General features: G+C 43.3%; 1 protein-coding gene across 4 annotated transcripts; it reads right to left on the bottom strand.

The window, feature by feature from the left end:
- Positions 1-38: 38 nt before the first annotated feature.
- Positions 39-17,242, bottom strand: LOC109884636 (threonine--tRNA ligase 1, cytoplasmic). 4 transcript variants are annotated; one of them, XR_004202527.1, is made up of 19 exons: positions 17,050-17,242; positions 16,340-16,521; positions 15,624-15,738; positions 15,365-15,486; positions 14,581-14,689; positions 14,066-14,130; positions 13,854-13,932; positions 9,913-10,059; positions 9,566-9,664; positions 8,383-8,549; positions 8,134-8,296; positions 7,394-7,531; positions 6,894-6,971; positions 6,683-6,783; positions 1,442-1,543; positions 1,260-1,332; positions 602-717; positions 354-468; positions 48-259 (listed from the first exon to the last, which is right to left on the bottom strand). XR_004202527.1 is itself a non-coding variant. In XM_020476582.2 (18 exons), exons 1-18 carry the CDS (start codon positions 17,131-17,133, stop codon positions 117-119), a joined length of 2,082 nt encoding a protein of 693 aa, XP_020332171.2. In that variant the 5' UTR covers positions 17,134-17,240; the 3' UTR covers positions 39-116. The 4 variants fall into 4 exon arrangements, 2 of the variants coding, with proteins under 2 accessions (XP_020332171.2, XP_020332169.2); XM_020476582.2 differs by lacking the exon at positions 602-717 and having other exon boundaries at positions 39-259; positions 17,050-17,240; XR_004202528.1 differs by having other exon boundaries at positions 51-259; positions 602-1,332; positions 17,050-17,241.
- Between the last annotated feature and the right edge of the window lie 1,739 nt (positions 17,243-18,981).

Genomic DNA, 18,981 nt, shown 5'->3' with positions numbered 1-18,981 from the left:
CAGTTACACAGAAAAAGTGTGTTCAAAAGACACCCAGCAGAGTTTAAACATTTAAATTATTATATTTTATTACAAAAGTACAGTGAGCAATTCTTCATCCACAACAGGTGTGTGTGTTAGAAGTCATCCTGGTTGCTCCGTGCATCTCGTAGGTGTGTGAGTGATGCCAGGACCTTCTCTGTCAGTCTCCTCCCTAGCTGCTTCCCCCCTCTGGTCCTTACATTCACCGTGCCACTCACACACTCCTTCTCGCCTACCACTGGACACACACACAGAGAAATAAACTATTATTGAATCAATATGTTTACAAATTGTGGCAGTGATCTAATCCATGTTCACCCACGCACTCTTACCAAATATGTAGTTGTACTGGGCCAGCTGTGCAGAGCGGATCTTTTTATTTAAGGTGGCACCCTGGTCATCATCCGCGTCAGCCATGAAGCCAGCCTCGCGGAACTGTCGGACCACCTTAACAAGAGCAAAACACACATCACTCACAGTGGTGGTAGAGGAGACAGGAACCAGGCTACGGTAGAATACCAGTAAGGACGGCACCTTTTAAAATCCACCCTGAGGGCCGAGACACTGGTGGCTGTATTACCTGGCTATGTATCATCATGACAGACCCCAGATCAGCAGTGTTGATAGATTCTCCTCCCCTGGGGCTACATGCGCATTACATACAGGAGGATGTATTGGCAATGTCTTGTAAAAAGCCTGCCAGTCACAACAAGTCAAGACAGAAACAGGAGCCGTGTCCTGATAAAGGCCTCAGAAACATTACATGTCTATATTCCATGTTATCTCCTGTGTCTGGTCTTACCTGCTGCTGGCTCATTAATCATGTGGCAGATGGAACTTGTAGAATATATTGATATGTGAGTAGTGGCATGTACAAAAACCTGATCAAAATTAACCTCAAATCAAGTCCTTTTCAGAGTCATGAACCGTGTATGGGTACAGTGTTGGATTAGCCTTCGACCTCTGGAGTCACTGAGGGGTACAGCTTTTGATGTGTGCTGAGTCATGTTGTGTTTGGTCGCGTGTATGGGGGGGGGGGGGGTATGATTTCAGCCTGCAGTACAAGGGCCATGTGTATAATGTGTCTCAGAGCAGGAGTGCTGATCTAGGACCAGGTTCCTCCTTTTCATTAAATCTTAAGAATTGAGATCCAAAATGCAAAACTGACCCTAAATCAGCACTTCTACTCTGAGACACTTGATACATATGGACCCAGATCTGATATTATGAGTCCTGACCTGTTGCGCATATGACTCACTACCTCCCCCTACAGGAATAATCATGACCTGCGCTGGAGACAACCACAGAGGCCTGAAAGAGACAGAAAGGAGAGAAACTGAGTAAGAGAAATGTGGGTAACCAAAACGGTATCATTATAGATTAATCAAATCACAGACATAGAAACAGACACAATTCTCACCATTTCCCCGAAAAATTCTCAGCCAATATAGCGATCATGCGTTCCAGTGATCCCAGAACAGCTCTGTGGACCATCACTGGCCTGTGGGTCTCTCCATCCCCCCTGAGAGCGAGAGAAAGGGTGAAAGAGAGCAAGGGAGAGAGAGAGGGTGAGGGAAGAGAGAAAGATGTTGGGAGAAAAGGGTAGAGATGATCACTTCAATCTTAAAGCTACAATAACAAAGCGGACACCCCACCTCTGAAGGGATGAGCCTGGAGAAATGTAACCACTGTGAAATTGAGAGCTATGGATGCAAGGACTGACCATCCATGATATCAACATGTGTTTAACCTTGTTATGAGGCTATACAGTGTTTATTTATGTTGTTTACAAACATTGTCCAGTGTCTGTTCTTTTGCCCAGTCTGAGATATGGCTTTTTCTTTGCAACTCTGGGATGCTGGCTTTCTAGGCAGAGTCTCCACTTCACTGCTGACATTGAGACTGGTGTTTTGTGTGTACTATTTAATGAAACTGCCAGTTGAAGACTAGTGAGGTGTCTGTTTCTCAAACTAGACACTAATGTACTTGTCCTTTTGCTCAGTTGTGCACCGGGGCCTCCCACTCCTCTTTCTATTCTGGTTATAGCCAGTTTGTGCTGTTCTGTGAAGGGAGTAGTACACAGCGTTGTACGAGATCTTCAGTTTCTTGGCAATTTCTCACATAGAATAGTCTTCATTTCTCAGAACAAGAATAGACTGAAGAGTTTTAGAAGAAAGCTCTGTTTCTGGCAATTTTGAGGCTGTAATCGAACCCATAAATGCTGATGCTCCAGATACTCAACTAGTCTAAAGAAGGCCAGTTTTATTGCTTCTTTAAAAATCAGCACAACAGTTTTCAGCTGTTCTAGCATACTTGCAAAAGGGTTTTCTAATGATCAATTAGCCTTTTCAAATGATAAACTTAGCTAACACAACTTGCAATTGGAACACAGGAGTGATGGTTGCTGATGATTGGCCTCTGTACATCTATGTAGACATTCCATTATTATTATTATATTTTTTTTAAATCAGCCGTTTCCAGCTACAATTGCTGATGTTGTAAATGACTCTCTACACCCTATTTCTGATCAATTTGATGTTATTTTATGGACAATTGTTTTTATTTTCTTCCAAAAACAAGGACATTTCTAAGTGACCCCAAACCTTTGAATGGTAGTGTGTGTATGTACAGTTGAAGTTGGAAGTTTACATACACCTTAGCCAAATACATTTTTTTTTTTAAATTCACAATTCCTGACATTTAATCCTAGTAAAAATTCCCTGTCTTAGGTCGGTTAGGATCACCACTTTATTTTAAGAGAATGTGAAATGTCAGAATTTTTTTTTTTAAATGATTTATTTCAGCTTTTATTTCTTTCATCAAATTCCCAGTGGGTCAAAAGTTCACATACACTCAATTAGTAGTTGGTAGCATTGCCTTTAAATTGTTTAACTTGGGTCAAAAGTTTTGGGTAGCCTTCCACAAGCTTCCCACAATAAGTTGGGTGAATTTTGTCCCATTCCTCCTGACAGAACTGGTGTAACTGAGTCAGGTTTATAGGCCTCCTTGCTCGCACACACTTTTTCAGTTCTGCCCACAAATTTTCTATAGAATTTAGGTCAGGGCTTTGTGATGGCCACTCCAATACCTTGACTTTGTTGTCCTTAAGCCATTTGCCATAACTTTGGAAGTATGCTTGGGGTCGATGTCCATTTGGAAGACCCATTTGCGACCAAGCTTTAACCTCCTGACTGATGTCTTGAGATGTTGCTTCAATATACAGTGGGGCAAAAAAGTATTTAGTCAGCCACCAATTGTGCAAGTTCTCCCACTTAAAAAGATGAGGCCTGTAATTTCATCATAGGTACACTTCAACTATGACAGACAAAATGAGAAAGAAAATCCAGAAAATCACATTGTAGGATTTTAAATGTATTTATTGGCAAATTATGGTGGAAAATAAGTATTTGGTCACCTACAAACAAGCAAGATTTCTGGCTCTCACAGACCTGTAACTTCTTCTTTAAGAGGCTCCTCTGTCCTCCACTCGTTACCTGTATTAATAGCACCTGTTTGAAGTTGTTATCAGTATAAAAGACACCTGTCCTAACCTCAAATAGTCACACTCCAAACTCCACTATGGCCAAGACCAAAGAGCTGTCAAAGGACACCAGAAACAAAATTGTAGACCTGCACCAGGCTGGGAAGACAGAATCTGCAATAGGTAAGCAGCTTGGTTTGAAGAAATCAACTGTGGGAGCAATTATTAGGAAATGGAAGACATACAAGACCACTGATAATCTCCCTCGATCTGTGGCTCCACGCAAGATCTCACCCCGTGGGGTCAAAATGATCACAAGAACGGTGAGCAAAAATCCCTGAACCACACGGGGGGACCTAGTGAATGACCTGCAGAGAGCTGGGACCAAAGTAACAAAGCCACAGTAACACACAGTAACACACTACGCCGCCAGGGACTTAAATCCTGCAGTGCCAGACTGCTTAAGCCAGTACATGTCCAGGCCCGTCTGAAGTTTGCTAGAGAGCATTTGGATGATCCAGAAGAAGATTGGGAGAATGTCATATGGTCAGATGAAACCAAAATATAACTTTTTGGTAAAAACTCAACTCGTCGTGTTTGGAGGACAAAGAATGCTGAGTTGCATCCAAAAAACACCATACCTACTGTGAAGTATGGGGGTGGAAACATCATGCTTTGGGGCTGTTTTTCTGCAAAGGGACCAGGACGACTGATCCGTGTAAAGGAAAGAATGAATGGGGCCATGTATCGTGAGATTTTGAGTGAAAACCTCCTTCCATCAGCAAGGGCATTGAAGATGAAACGTGGCTGGGTCTTTCAGCATGACAATGATCCCAAACACACCGCCTGGGCAACGAAGGAGTGGCTTCGTAAGAAGCATTTCAAGGTCCTGGAGTGGCCTAGCCAGTTCTCAACCCCATAGAAAATGTTTGGAGGGAGTTGAAAGTCTGTGTTGCCCAGCAACAGCCCCAAAACATCACTCCTCTAGAGGAGATCTGCATGGAGGAATGGGCCAAAATACCAGGAACAGTGTGTGAAAACCTTGTGAAGACTTACAGAAAATGTTTGACCTCTGTCATTGCCAACAAAGGGTATATAACAAAGTATTGAGATAAACTTTTGTTATTGACCAAATACTTATTTTCCACCATAATTTGCAAATAAATTCATTAAAAATCCTACAATCCGACACTTTACAAGGACCTTTGCTGTTGTTCTGGGATTGATTTGCACTTTTCGCACCAAAGTACGTTAATCTCTAGGAGACAGAACTCGTCTCCTTCCTGAGCGGTATGACGGCTGTGTGGTCCCATGGTGTTTATACTTGCGTACTATTGTTTGTACAGATGAATGTGGTACCTTCAGGCATTTGGAAATTGCTCCCAAGGATAAATCAAACTTGTTGAGGTAAACAAAAACAAATCTGAGTTCTTAGCTGATTTCATTTGATTTTCCCATGATGTCAAGTAAAGAGGCACTGAGTTTGAAGGTAGGCCTTGAAATACATCTACAGGTGCACCTCCAATTGACTCAAATGATTTAAATCAGAAGCTTCTAAAGCCATGATATAATTCTCTGGAATGTTCCAAGCTGTTTAAAAGTACAGTCAACTTAGTGTATGTAAACTTCTGACCCACTGGAATTGTGATACAGTGAATTATAAGTGAAATAATCTGTCTCTAAACAATTGTTGGAAAAATTACTTGTGTCATGCACAACGTAGGATGTCCTAACTGACTTGCCAAAACTATAGTTTGTTAACCAGAAATTTGTGGAGAGGTTGAAAAACTAGTTTTAATGACTCTAACCTAAGTGTACGTAAACTTCCAACTTCAACTGTATGTATGTACGTATAAACACTCAGCAAAAAAATAAAGATCCTCTCACTGTCAACTGCGTTTATTTCTAGTAAACTTAACATGTGTAAATATTTGTATGAACATAACATGATTCAACAACTGAGACAAAATGAACAAGTTCCACAGACATGTGACTAACAAAAATGGAATAATGCGTCCCTGAACAAAGTGGGGTGTCAAAATCAAAAGTAACAGTAAGTATCTGGTGTGGCCACCAGCTGCATTAAGTACTGCAGTGGATCTCCTCCTCATGGACTGTACCAGATTTGCCAGTTCTTGCTGTGAGATGTTACCCCAGTCCTCCACCAAGGCACCTGCAAGTTCCCGGACATTTCTGGGGGGAATGACCCTAGACGCGAATCCGACCATCACCCCTGGTGAGACAAAACCGCAACTCGTCAGTGAAGAGCACTTTTTTCATGGTCCAGCGACGGTGGGTTTGTGCCCATTGGCGATGTTGTTGCCGTTGATGTCTGGTGAGGACCTGCCTTACAACAGGCCTACAAGCCCTCGGTCCAACCTCTCTCAGCCTATTGAGGACAGTCTGAGCACTGATGGAGGGATTGTGTGTTCCTGGTGTAACTGAGGCAGTTGTTGTTGCCATCCTGTACCTGTCCCACAGGTGTGATGTTCGGATGTACCGATCCTGTGCAGGTGTTGTTACACGTGGCCTGCCGCTGTGAGGACGATCAGCTGTCCGTCCTGTCTCCCTGTAGCGATGTCTTAGGCGTCTCACAGTACGGACATTGCAATTTATTGCCCTGGCCACATCTGCAGTCCTCATGCCTCCTTGCAGCATGCCTAAGGCACGTTCACGCAGATGAGCAGGGACCCTGCGCATCTTTCTTTTGGTGTTTTTCAGAGTCAGTAGAAAGGCCTCTTCAGTGTCCTAAGTTTTCATAACTGTGACCTTAATTGCCTACCGCCTGTAAGCTGTTAGTGTCTTAAGGACCGTTCCACAGGTGCATGTTCATTAATTGTTTATGGTTCATTGAACAAGCATGGGAAACAGTGTTTAAACCCTTTACAATAAAGATCTGTGAAGTTATTCTGTTTTTTACTAATTATCTTTGAAAGACAGGGTCCTGTAAAAGGGACGTTTCTTTTTTGCTGAGATTATGATATATATATATAAAATTCATTTATAAGTCCAAAAACAGATACAACAACTTAGGATTCTAGCTTTAAATTCCCTCAGTCTAATAATGTTGCGAGCCATGTGCAACCCAATTAAATCTACCATTAGTTAGATAAGAGCAGAAGCTGCATCAGGGAACATCCCAGAACACACAGGTTGAACTGACATAGATGAGTGACTCACCCCACATACTGCAGGTCAAATCTGATTGGTAGCTGGAAGTCCAATTGGATGGTGGCACACTGGTGCTGTCGACCAATGGCGTCCTTGATCTGGATGTCAATCTAAGACAACAGGAAGATGTGAGAGTGTGTGAGTGATAATAACATGGCTCTGTTTAGGGCGGGTTGCAGCGTTACACAACGTTCAGACAGAAGGGTCTTGTGTAACTGACCTTCGGCCCGTAGAACGCTCCATCTCCTGGGTTGAACTGCCAGCGCTCTCCAAACTGCTGCAGACTCCTCTCCAACTGCTGCTCAGAGAGAAAGAGACAGAGAGAGAGGAGAGTGGGGGGGGGGACAAGAGGGAGGGGAGTGAAAGAGGGAAAGAAAGTGGGAAAGAGAAAAATGGAAAGAAAGGATCTTATTTCTTCATTGAGCTTCTCCTCTCTGTGTTCATTTCCTGAGCTTTACTCCACAGAGGAAGAGGCAGGGAGCATAGACAGCAGCCACAGAACAGACAGGGCTTTGAGTTCATCACATCCACATGGCCATATATCAACACTGATTGGATAAGTGTCCCTCATTACGTGATGTCATTATGATTACAATAGAGGCTATGTGCTGGGATTTATAGACATCACTTGTGGGACAGTAAACACATTTACACAGCTGGCTCTGTGCGTGTACATCTGTCTGTATGTTGTGTGTGTGTGTGTGTGTGTGGTGTGTGTACCTGCTCAGCATGGTCCCACAGTGCAGGCTCCCCCAGGCAGGGTGTAGGTCGGGTGGAGAGGAGACAGTGGAAGGAGAATCCAAAAACTCGATACACACTCCTCACAAAGTCCAAACACGCTATGATCTCCTCCTCCAACTGACAGAAAGAGAGTGTGTGGGGGTTGGGGGTACAGGAAGGGATTGGGGAGCAGGAGTACAGACAGAAAAGGAGGACAGAGTGATGGAGACAGAATAGAGAATGTAAATGCAACATTGTAAAAGACAGTATAAATAAACAGATGTGGAACTGGAGAGTCCAGGGCTTTCGGGGTTAAGGGTTAACTTAGAGATGAGTCCAGGGGTTAAGGGTTAACTTAGAGATGAGTCCAGGGGTTAAGGGTTAACTTAGAGATGAGTCCAGGGGTTAAGGGTTAACTTAGAGATGAGTCCAGGGGTTAAGGGTTAACTTAGAGATGAGTCCAGGGGTTAAGGGTTAACTTAGAGATGAGTGAGAAGGAACAGTTGATGTATTGACTGCTCCAGTGATTGGATTAACCAAAGTGGAAAACAAACCTCACAATATCATGTGAATCAGTGTGTGTATAAGCGCAAGTGTGCGTGTGGTTTAATGGGATAAGGGAATCATTGGGGGAGTCAGGGATACAATCACACTTTCTCCCACTGTCTGCTGTCCTAGGAATTCCAGGGTGGACAAATATCCCAAAAGGTTCAAATGACAGGAATCGGGTGTGTGTGTACCTGTTCGGGAGTGCAGAAGATGTGTGCGTCGTCCTGGCAGAACCTGCGGACCCGGGTGAGACCACCCAGAGCGCCGGACAGCTCGTTCCGATGCAGTGCCCCGAAATCTGCCCAACGCAACGGGAGCTCCCTCCATGACCTTACACGCTGCTCAAACATCAGACTGGAACAGAGAGAGCTGTTATTGAGAAGTCCTGAACAGTGTGTGGGGCAGAGTAAGACAGAATGAAGGGGTGTGTGTGTTCTCACCAGTGTGCAGGACAGTTCATGGGTTTGAGTGCATAGGTGTGTGTGTCACCGGTCACAGTAAACATGTTTTCACTGTAGTGTTCCCAGTGACCCGAACGCTCCCACAGTGCAGTGCTGTATAGAGTAGGGGTCACAACCTCATGGAAGCCACGCCTTCTGTACTCAGTCTGGGGGGTAGCGAGAAGGGAGGGGTGGAGAGAAAGGGAGGAACAGAGATGTAACAACTTAATTATTACAGACATATTTCTTCTCTGTCCGTGTGTCATCCAGGGTTATTTGGAAAACGGACAGTCACAGTGTAGTAATTGGGGTGATTTCCTGACTACAACAGGAGTGTCCTGAGGTCACCGTCATGGTAAAGATGTTTGAATTAGTGGCTGTGTGTGTACACGGAAGGGTACTTCGCTGATTGTTGTGGCCATTCTATTCTAAAATCATATAAAATACTAAGGGGGTGTTAATAAATTCACTCTGGAGTTCCATAGTGTGCTCAGAGAGCGCTCTGGGCGTTCGTCAATTCAGAGCGCTCCGCTCTAGGAGCTTTCAGAGCACACACTGGACGCCCTGACCGAGGACTAGGGTTGATCGAGCGTTCTGACCTCACAACGTCAGTTAATCACCCAACTGGCTAAAGTTGGCTAACTTGCTAGCTACTTCCAGACACAAATGAGAGAACACCTCACTCTGACCATTTTACTCACCCTAGCAGAGCTGGTTAGGCTGTCTGCATGTTATCCAGAGTGTTGGTGACTAACTGTGCTGCTTGCAACAATTAAATTAAGTTTATTTGACAATGTTTATCTGTCAGATAGTGTTAAATGCATAGAAATAGAATGAATAGAACTGGACTCCTAATTCAAGTTAATGGTTTGACCATTCTATTTCTATGCATTTAACACTATCCCATAGACGAGATACAGATAGACAACTTGTGAAAAACTGGGACCAGGAGACCAGTGGCATTTTTCTGATGGAGAAACTACAAGCCATTCCTGGGGTGTTGGAGTTGGCTGCAGAGATAGGCTTCCTGTGAATATCTGATCTATTTTGTAGAAGCAGTAGCTAGTAAGATAGGATTGGTAAGTATAGTACATTTGTGTGTAAGTTAGTCTATTTTATATCAATAAAAACAAACATTTCAAGCATAAAAGTTGTGATGCGTCGGTGTGTGCGCGTGTGTTACCTTGATAAAGTCAGCGAGTGTGTTGTAGATGTGAGCTCCTTTAGGCAGGAAGAAGCAGCTTCCAGGACTGACGTCATTAAAGAAGAACAGCTCCTGGTCCTGGAGGCAAAACACACCTCCCCCATATCAGTATACGCTCCATTTGAGACACCGTCGCACTTGCCTCTCAGTTAGCCAAGATGCTAAGCTAGCCTGCTAAAATAGGTTAGTTTGTTAGCAATAGTTTCTACACTTCTCCGCTAGCTACAGTAGCTCTGCCATGCCAATGACAACCTGTCTCCGGTTGTTTATATATCTATGCTTATTGGGCCAAGATCTTTTTTCTTCCCTCTCCTCGCCCACCTCACCTTGCCGATGCGTCTGTGGTCTCTCTTCCGTGTCTCCTCCTGTTCCCTCTCCCACTCCTCCCTCTCCATCTCTCCTGGGAAGGCCACACCCATCACACGCATCACGCCTGACATGCCAACAGGATTGGTCAACGTTACGGGAGACACCTGAACAGAAAAAGGGGGGACAGACAAGACAGAGTGTGACAGAGAAAGAGAGAGAGTAGCAGAAAAGAGAAATATACTAAAATATAAAAGGCAACATGTAATGTTGGTCCCATGTTTCATGAGCTTAAATAAAAGATCCCTGAAATGTTCCATACACATAAAAAGCTTATCTCTCTCCATTTTGTGAACAAATTTGTTTAAATCCCTGTTAGTGAGCATTTCTCCTTTGCCAAGATAATCCATCCACCTGACAGGTGTGGCATATCAAGAAGCTGATTAAACAGAATGATCATTACACCGGTGCACCTTGTGCTGGGGTCAATAAAAGGCCACTCTAAAATGTGCGTTGTGTCGCACAACACAATGCCACAGATGTCTCAGGTTTTATATGGAGCGTGCAATTGACATGCTGACTGCAGGAATGTCCACCAGAGCTGTGGCCAGAAAATGTCATGTTAATATCTCTAACATAAGCCATCGTTTAAGAGAATTTGGCAGTAAGTCCAACCAGTCTCACAACCCGTAGACCACATGTATGGCGTCAGGAGGGTGAGTGGTTTGCTAATGTCAATGTTGTGGACTGAGTGCCCCATGGTGGCGGTGGGGTTATGGTATGGGCAGGCATAAGCTACGGATGGACAATTAACACAACTGCATTTTATCCATGGCAATTTTAATGCACAGAGATACCGTGACGAGATCAACTCTATGCAAAGGAGATGTGTCGCGCTGCATGAGGTATCTGTGACCAACAGATGCATATCTGTATTCCCAGTCATGTGAAAACCATAGATTAGGGCCTAATGAATTTATTTCAATTGAATGATTTCCTTATATGAACTATAACTCAGTAAAATTGTTGCATTTATATTTTTGTTCAGTATATATAGTAAAAATAAAGAAAAACCCTTGAATAAATGAGTAGGTGTCCAATATATACAGTACCAGAGTTGACACCTACTCATTCAAGGGTTTTTCTTTATTTGTACTATTTTCTACATTTTATAATAGTGAAGACATCAACACTATGAAATAACAATTGGAATCATGTAGTAACCAAATAAGTGTTAAACAAATCAAAATGTATTCTAGATTTTAGATTCTTTAAAATAGCCACCCTTTGCCTTGATGACAGCTTTGCACATACTTGGCATTCTCTCAACCAGCTTCACCTGGAATGCTTTTCCAACAGTCTTGAAGGAGTTCCCACATATGCTGAGCTTTTCCTTCACTTAGCAGTCCAACTCATCCCAAACCATCTCAATTGGGTTGAGGTTGGGTGATTGTGGAGGCCAGGTCATCTGATGCAGCACTCCATCACTCTCCTTCTTGGTAAAATAGCCCTTATACAGCCTGGAGGTGTGTTTTGGGTCATTGTCCTGTTGAAAAACAAAATGATAGCCCCACCAAGCCCAAACCAGATGGGATGATGTATCGCTGCAGAATGCGGTGGTAGCCATGCTGGTTAAGTGTGCCTTGAATTCTAAATAAATCACAGACTGTCACCAGCAAAGCACCCCCACACCTCCTCCTCCGTGCTTCAAGGTGGGAACCACACATGCGGAGGTCATCCGTTCACCTACACTGTGTCAAAGACAAGGCGGTTGGAACCAAAAATCTCAAATTTCAACTCATTAGACAAAATGACAGATTTCTACCAGTCTCATGTCCATTGCTCATGTTTCTTCACCCAAGCAAGTCTCTTCTTCTTATCGGTGTCCTTTAGTAGTGGTTTCTTTGCAGCAATGTGACCATGAAGGCCTGATTCACGCAGTCCCCTCTGAACAGTTGATGTTGAGATGTGTCCGTTACTTCAAATTTGTGAAGCATTCATTTGGGCTGCAATCTGATGTGCAGTTAACTCTAATGAACTTATCCTCTTCCATTCTTGTGTGGGTCCTCATGAGAGCCAGTTTTATCATAGAGCTTGATGGTTTTTGCGACTGCACTAAGGCGGTACACCTGTTAATTGAAATGCATTCCAGGTGACTACCTCCTGAAGCTGGTTGAGATAATGCCAAGAGTGTGCAAAGCTGTATTCAAAGCAAAAGAGTGGCTACTTTGAAGAATCTCAAATATAAAATATATTTAGATTTGTTAAACACTTTTTTGGTTACTACATGATTCCATATGTTATTTCATAGTGTTGATGTCTTCACTATTATTCTACAATGTAGAAAATAGTACAAATAAAGAAAAACACTTGAATGAGTAGGTGTGTTCAAACGTTTGACCGGTAGGTAGTGAGTCAAATCCTGTCAATCTTTATTGTCCCAAGGGGAAATGCAGCCCCTGGCCATTATCTGTAGAGCAGTGGTTCCAAGCCACCATTTTAGGACCACTGCTCTACAGATAATGGGCAGGGGCTGCGTTTCCCCTTGGGACAATAAAGATTGACAGGATTTGACTTGGCGGGGGCAGGAAACTGGTCACTGACAATCACAATATCCTGTGGCTATTGCTCTCCCAGAGTGGAAAGTGGAAATTCCATTCTGACCAGTACAATACCATTATGGAAATTCCACTTTGAAAGCAAACAGTAGTGCTGAGTGATTAACCGAAATGTTGGTTTTTAAAACAACTAATTGACCAACGTCAGTTCAATTATTTGAATTCGATTTAGTTCATTAATTTTTCTGTGAGCTCGATACGCAGTTTCTCTAGAGATAAACCAGATCAAACCGAAACTGAACAGACCTCGAGCACTAATTGCTCAGCACCAGCAAATAGGCCATTGTTGTCATCACGGGCTACCAAGCTACAGTTCTAATGCTTCTGGGAAAATAAACAGGCAGCGTTTTGTTTCACTTGTCTTCCGTGTGACATGTTGTTCTGACCTGTTAAGTCTCCTGTTAGTCTCCTGTTAGTCTCCTGTTAGTCTCCTGTTAGTCTCCTGTTAGTCTCCAGTGCGTCGTTTAACTGGCTAGTGACTGCCAAGTGATTGTCATTTACCAGTAAGGAATTTCCAGCGTGACCTGTGCAGTCCCAGTACACATTAGTATCAGGAAGAGGTCAGAGTTAATGGCTATATTGCATGGTAATGTCACAGCCCATGTTATGAGTTAAACAGTAACCAGGTTTCCATCCAACCTTTGTATGCGAGTAAAGTACATGTTGGATTTAAAAAAAGTCATGACAGGATGGATGGAAACAGCAAATTTGTCGGTAAACTTTCCAAATGTAGACAAAATACGCTAGACAAGGTGGGATCATTTAGTGTCTAAAATTAAAATGGCGGTGGAAATGCTTTTATGGGCAAATATTTATATAATAACCATCACAACGAAGTAAACTTGGAGTCACGCGATGACATGTCTGTGTGGTCCTCCCACTACGACATGTCAGGAAAGCATGCAGTTTATTAGATTACAGATTAAACAAGTTATGAACTTCAGGGTGGTGAAAATACAAGGTGATGAGCTTGATGCTCCTTTCCAAATACTGTATCAAGGGTATGATGCATGGCTGCCTTTTGACAAATAAAAATAATCTTGCTCTTTTGTCCATAATAATCTCATCATGTAGGCTATACCCACACTCTGTGCCAGCTGTTGGCTACAGCACACATGCCCGGACCAGAGTGAGAACATTCGCTACATAACTCAACATGGTTTGTGACAAAACCATCAGTAGAGATGAAGATGCGATGGAAACCCATTTTACTGTTGTTTTTTTATCCTGTACATTCAATTTTTACATCCAGTGTAGTTTAGATGTCATGAGAAGAAGACAAGAACTGTATATTCCTCACTGAACTGATATGCAGGCAGGTTGACACACACACACACACATACCTGCAGCATCTTGAAGACCTTGAGGAGACCAGTGTTAGGGAGGAGAGGACCATTGCAGACTCCTATGCTGTCTCCACACCTGACCCACACACGGAACAGGAAGAGATGGACATATCATCCTAGTATCCTAGTATACAGTAATTTCTCCTTAAAAACAGACCATGACTGTGGTGTGTGTGTTGTATCAGGCTGTGAGATGTTGAGCAACAAACCTGTAGACTGTGACAGTAGGTCCACTCATCTGTTCTTCAATCAACTGGAGTCTCAGAGCATTGTCCTAGATGACAGAACACAGTCAGTTAGTACACATACACACTAGTGTATCACGGCCACACCCCTTGAATTACAGACATTCCTAGATGACCATTACAGAGGTTAAAGACAACACATGTAAACAGTCAATTCCACAAGCTGCTACAGGTGGGAGCAAAGCAACACACCTACATTCTAGAATAATGTGGGCCATAACCGTAATGCCATCAAATGTCTCATTCTGTACCAACTTCATACCATCCCTGCGTCATTAAACGACTAACCAAACACTCTAAGCCAAATACATTTAGTGCAGGTAAGGTCCAAAATAGTACTGGTATTGAGCCAAATGCCTGTTTCCAACCACAATGGCTATGTCCTAAATGGCACGCTATTCCCTATATAGGGAACTACATAAGAAATAGGATGCCATTTCTGATGCAACCAATGACAAACAGAGCCAATGACCTCTGACCTGGAAGAGCTCTGTAACTTCCTGCCTGTTCAGCTCCAGTCTGGAGAGAGGAAGCTTCTGGCCAGCGGCCTCCTTACATCTCTCCTCTAGCTCAGCTAGGGACAGGGCACTGGGAGAGAGACCAGGGGTAAGTACTGTTTCTCTGTGTATACAGTGCATTCGGAAAGTATTCAAACCACTCAACTTCTTCTACATTTTGCTACGTTACAGCCTTATTCTAAAATGGATTCAATCGTCCCCCCCCCCTCAATCTATCCACAAGACCCATAATGACAAAGCAAAAACAGTTTTAGCAAATGTATTAAAATAAATAAATAAATAAAAAATATCCCAGGGGCTCTGTTAGAGAACAAATGCATCCTTCCTTCCTTCCCTCCCTCCCTCCCTCAAAGCAGCTATTCTGTCTTAAAGGGGTTCTGTCTTAAAGGGTTTCTGTCTTAAAGGGGTTCTGTCTTAAAGGGGTTCTGTCTTAAAGGGGTTCTGTCTTAAAGGGGTTCTGTCTTAAAGGGGTTCTGTCTTAAAGGGGTTCTGTCTTAAAGGGGTTCTGTCTTAAAGGGGTTCTGTCTTAAAGGGGTTCTGTCTTAAAGGGGTTCTGTCTTAAAGGGGTTCTGTCTTAAAGGGGTTCTGTCTTAAAGGGGTTCTGTCTTAAAGGGGTTCTGTCTTAAAGGGGTGCCAAAAGGTGAGGGGGTGGTTAGTGGGGTAAAATGTCATGACTAAGTTGCTTTGGATAAAAGCATCTGCAAAATGGCATATATTATATTACAAAGAGAGGGAAATATCTTACCTGTTCTCCGGGAGGTGGTCACAGTAGAGGCCAGACTCTGACACACCCTCTCTGCACACTTCCACCCCAAACACCCTCTCTAACACCCACCCCACAACACACGCTCCTGTCCTCCACACCGCCTGGGGGAGAAATGGAGAAAATGAAAGAGATGAGCGAGAGGGGATAAGATAGAGAAGAGGTCACCCTCTGCCTCTGACTACTCTACATGTAACATCTTCTATTGGGTTAGATGAATGAGAATGTCCTTATGAAGTACCTGTTTGCCCTCTGTGGTGTTGAAGCCTAGCAGCTGTAATTCACAGTCAGCCTCCAGGGGGCGAAGCAGCTCCCACAGCTCTCCATTCACCCTGCAGACCAGAGCACCTTTCACACTGCAGACATGGAGTGTAGGAGGGTTAGAGACAATGTCAATATGTTTGCTTACACCTATCCAATTTCACCTAATTCCAATCTGAAAGCAAAGAGATGGGACACCTATGTGTCCCAGGGACTGAGAAAGGCCTGTAGGACTCTGCAGGGAGTTACTAAGGCTGCATTTAGACAGGCAGCCCAATTCTGATTTTTCCCCCACTAATTGGTCTTTTGACCAATCAGACCAGCTCTGAAAACGACCTGATGTGAAAAGATCTGATGAATCAAAGGACCAAATAGCGGAAAAAAATAAGATAATTGGGCTACCTGTCTAAACACGACACGTGTTCTGAGGGATAAACAGTGCTTGAATTGGACAGTAGCTCAATGGAGCAGAGTACCAGCACCTCAATTTCTGCTGCTTGAGTTCCTGCACCTCTTATAGAATATTAGCTCAAAAGAATTTCAGTGTTCCTTTACCTAAATATAAAACAGTACCGGCACTCAAAATAAGTACCAGCACCTATTGAATTCCAAGTCAAGCACTGGGGATAACCCTTCCCTGACTTTTAGGATTCTGAATAACACACACACACACACACACACATCTGAGAGGCTAACCGTGCGTTTTGAGCGATGATTGACGGCGTGGTCACGCCTGTGGTGCCATTCATCGTCCTGCCATCAGCCAATCGGACGCTGAAGGCCTGTTTCGCGGTGCCGCTTGTCCTCTGCTGTCCCTGCCTCTCTCTGAGAGACTCAAACACCCGCACACGCTCAGACAGAGCAGGGGATGCCTGTATCTAAAGGCAGAGGGGAAGAAATTAAGAAAGAAGAGAGCACAGGGGTCAATATGAACAACAACAATACAGACAAGGGGATCATATTATTACCATGTAATCGTTTTAAATCAAATCTTCACACAATATGGCATTCATAACAAAATGAATGTATTATGATCATACATACATTAATAGTTGCATATTTCAGAGAGAGAGAGAGAACCCAATAATATGCTTAATTGAGAACTGTCCCCTCCCACCAAACACCCCTAAAAAAATGTATAACCTTGTGGTCACACAAAGACACAAATGACATGACAGTTTACAGTTGACAGTCTTGTTTGGCCGTAAGAACACTTTCAGGGCTATTCATAGATCCATCCAATGGTTTGTCAGAGGACACGCCCACACCTATGTACATGCGCGGTCATAGGACAATGCTACACCACTGATTTGGAGAAGACTGGCTACACAACCCAATGATACTGTACTCAGCAGGCCAGTACAGCTACATTTCATAACAGAAAACGGTTTAATAAGGTTGCACACCTTGCTAAAGCGCCTCTGACAGTGAAGCACTGCCCGAACTGACGGCCGACAGACGGGAAACCGTAACATCACGGTCACGAGCATCCTTAATCCACCGGTTTCACCGAAAACTTTTCATAATCATAACATTTCACACTCGTCGTCCCTTACACTGCAAGCGGCCATAATACCGGAAGAATGAAGTAGATGGGGAAGAAAAGTGATTGGCCAGCAAGGGAAGAGGGCGGAAACTTGACGCTGGCAAGTGCGCGCACGTTGGTGAGCGTCAACAATGAAAGCACGCTCACCGTTCATTTATACACCTCAGTGGCGCCCACTAATCTGTACTTAACATTCGGATAGATCACTTTCAGGTACACGAGACTAACTTCACAGCATTAATCTAAAACCGACAGTCCATGAAAAGGACCTGAATCTATTTAACATACGTATGCTCAATTCCTACATTTTGTCAAATTACGCCCAAGATCAAGAGTGGAGCGTTCCAAGAAACCCATCCCATTATGAGGAGATCACTGCATCTTTGCAGCGCCTGAAGGGAATTGATCAACGGTGAGGCAACCGGGTTGGTCCCTGTGAGAGCCAGCAAGTAACACACATCCATTCATTGATTTGCCGCATAAAGATGGAGGAAGAGCAGAGAATAGTGTAGCTCAGAGCACCGTTAGGCTATTACACGCACATAGCTCAAAAGTACTCGCCTCTTACGTGGGGCAGAAATTAGGCTACTTTCAACAGACTTCTGGAAGCAATAGTATGAATAGCCTATTTCGTTTACATTGTTTTAATATAAAGTAGCATATAACTAGGATTAGTTTGAGAAGCCTTGCCACTGGCATCTCAATTCGTACATTCAAGACACTAGTAACGAGCGCATGGTGATATGATCAATAGGGTTTCGTTATTTCTTTCCACATAAGGTATATTGGTTCAAAGTTCATAGTGGTTGTAGACGTCTGTGTATAATAGTTAAGACATAACTTGGTCATTTTATTTTACCGATATACACGTAAATATGGTTTAATTTATTCTACATAAATAACTTAAGTAAAATATACTTCAAAGAGTTACATAGTGTTGATGTACTAACAAACGTCAATATCATTTTAGAGAAAAGGGGATTTGCAAGTGACGCAGACTGGCTCGTATAAGAAAAAATTTAAAGAACGCTTGGGGGCGCTAGAGTAAATTAACTGGGGATTTCGGACCACCTGTGAAGTGTCACTAAAAATACAATGAAACGGGTAGAATGCCCTAGAGGGACTTTGGGCCTTTTCCTCAAATACATTTGAGGGGTGAGGAGATAGGACACAAGGAATCACAGAAAGACAAATTGAGTTAAAGCCCTAGAAATCAGGTTGCCCTAAAAGTCACAGGTTACCCCAAATACTGATTCCAAAATGATATTAGATCAGTGTCTAGGGGCAATGTCCTTCTCATTGGCTACTACCTGAAATATGGACCATTATGAAGCACAATTAAATACTTGTTCACCGTCAATATCTCATACTGTGAACCCCACCACCACACAGATATGAGATGTGTGTACTCTCATAAGGTGAAACCTATTTGTTTGTATGAAGAGTATCTCAATGGCTCTCATTGCATCCTTTCCTTCATCTACACTGATCTGAATGAAGGAAACCGCTGAAATAAATACTTTTAGCACACTTGCCCCACATTGCTTCCACCTATCCGGTCTTCTCAGAACAGTATATGAAGGTGATGAGAGGAAGCCACTGAGATGTGGTAATATTACAATATGATCTCAACTGCCTTTCATTAAATGGGATAGGGGTAATACATTTAAAGTACTGTGCAGTGACTGCACTGAATATTGGGTGGGTGGGTTACAGGCTTCAATGCTTTCAACGCCAGACCGTCAAGGTGCATCATACATGCAGTGGACTGGTTTGGGAGGAACTATGGATG

The sequence above is a fragment of the Oncorhynchus kisutch genome, linkage group LG13 (assembly GCF_002021735.2).
Source record: "Oncorhynchus kisutch isolate 150728-3 linkage group LG13, Okis_V2, whole genome shotgun sequence".
In the NCBI taxonomy this organism is placed as follows: Eukaryota; Metazoa; Chordata; class Actinopteri; order Salmoniformes; family Salmonidae; genus Oncorhynchus; species Oncorhynchus kisutch.
Note: the sequence above shows the minus strand (reverse complement) of the source record. Positions and strands in the feature narration are given on the sequence as shown.

Coding starts and splice junctions, on each gene's coding strand:
- LOC109884636 (XM_020476582.2), bottom strand. CDS start 17,133: ATGCTCGTGACCGTGATGTTACGGTTTCCCGTCTGTCGGCCGTCAGTT. Junction 6,784..6,893: donor GAGCGTTCTACGGGCCGAAG/GTCAGTTACACA, acceptor CTGTTGTCTTAG/ATTGACATCCAGATCAAGGA. Junction 469..1,259: donor GTGAGTCATATGCGCAACAG/GTCAGGACTCAT, acceptor GCTCTTGTTAAG/GTGGTCCGACAGTTCCGCGA.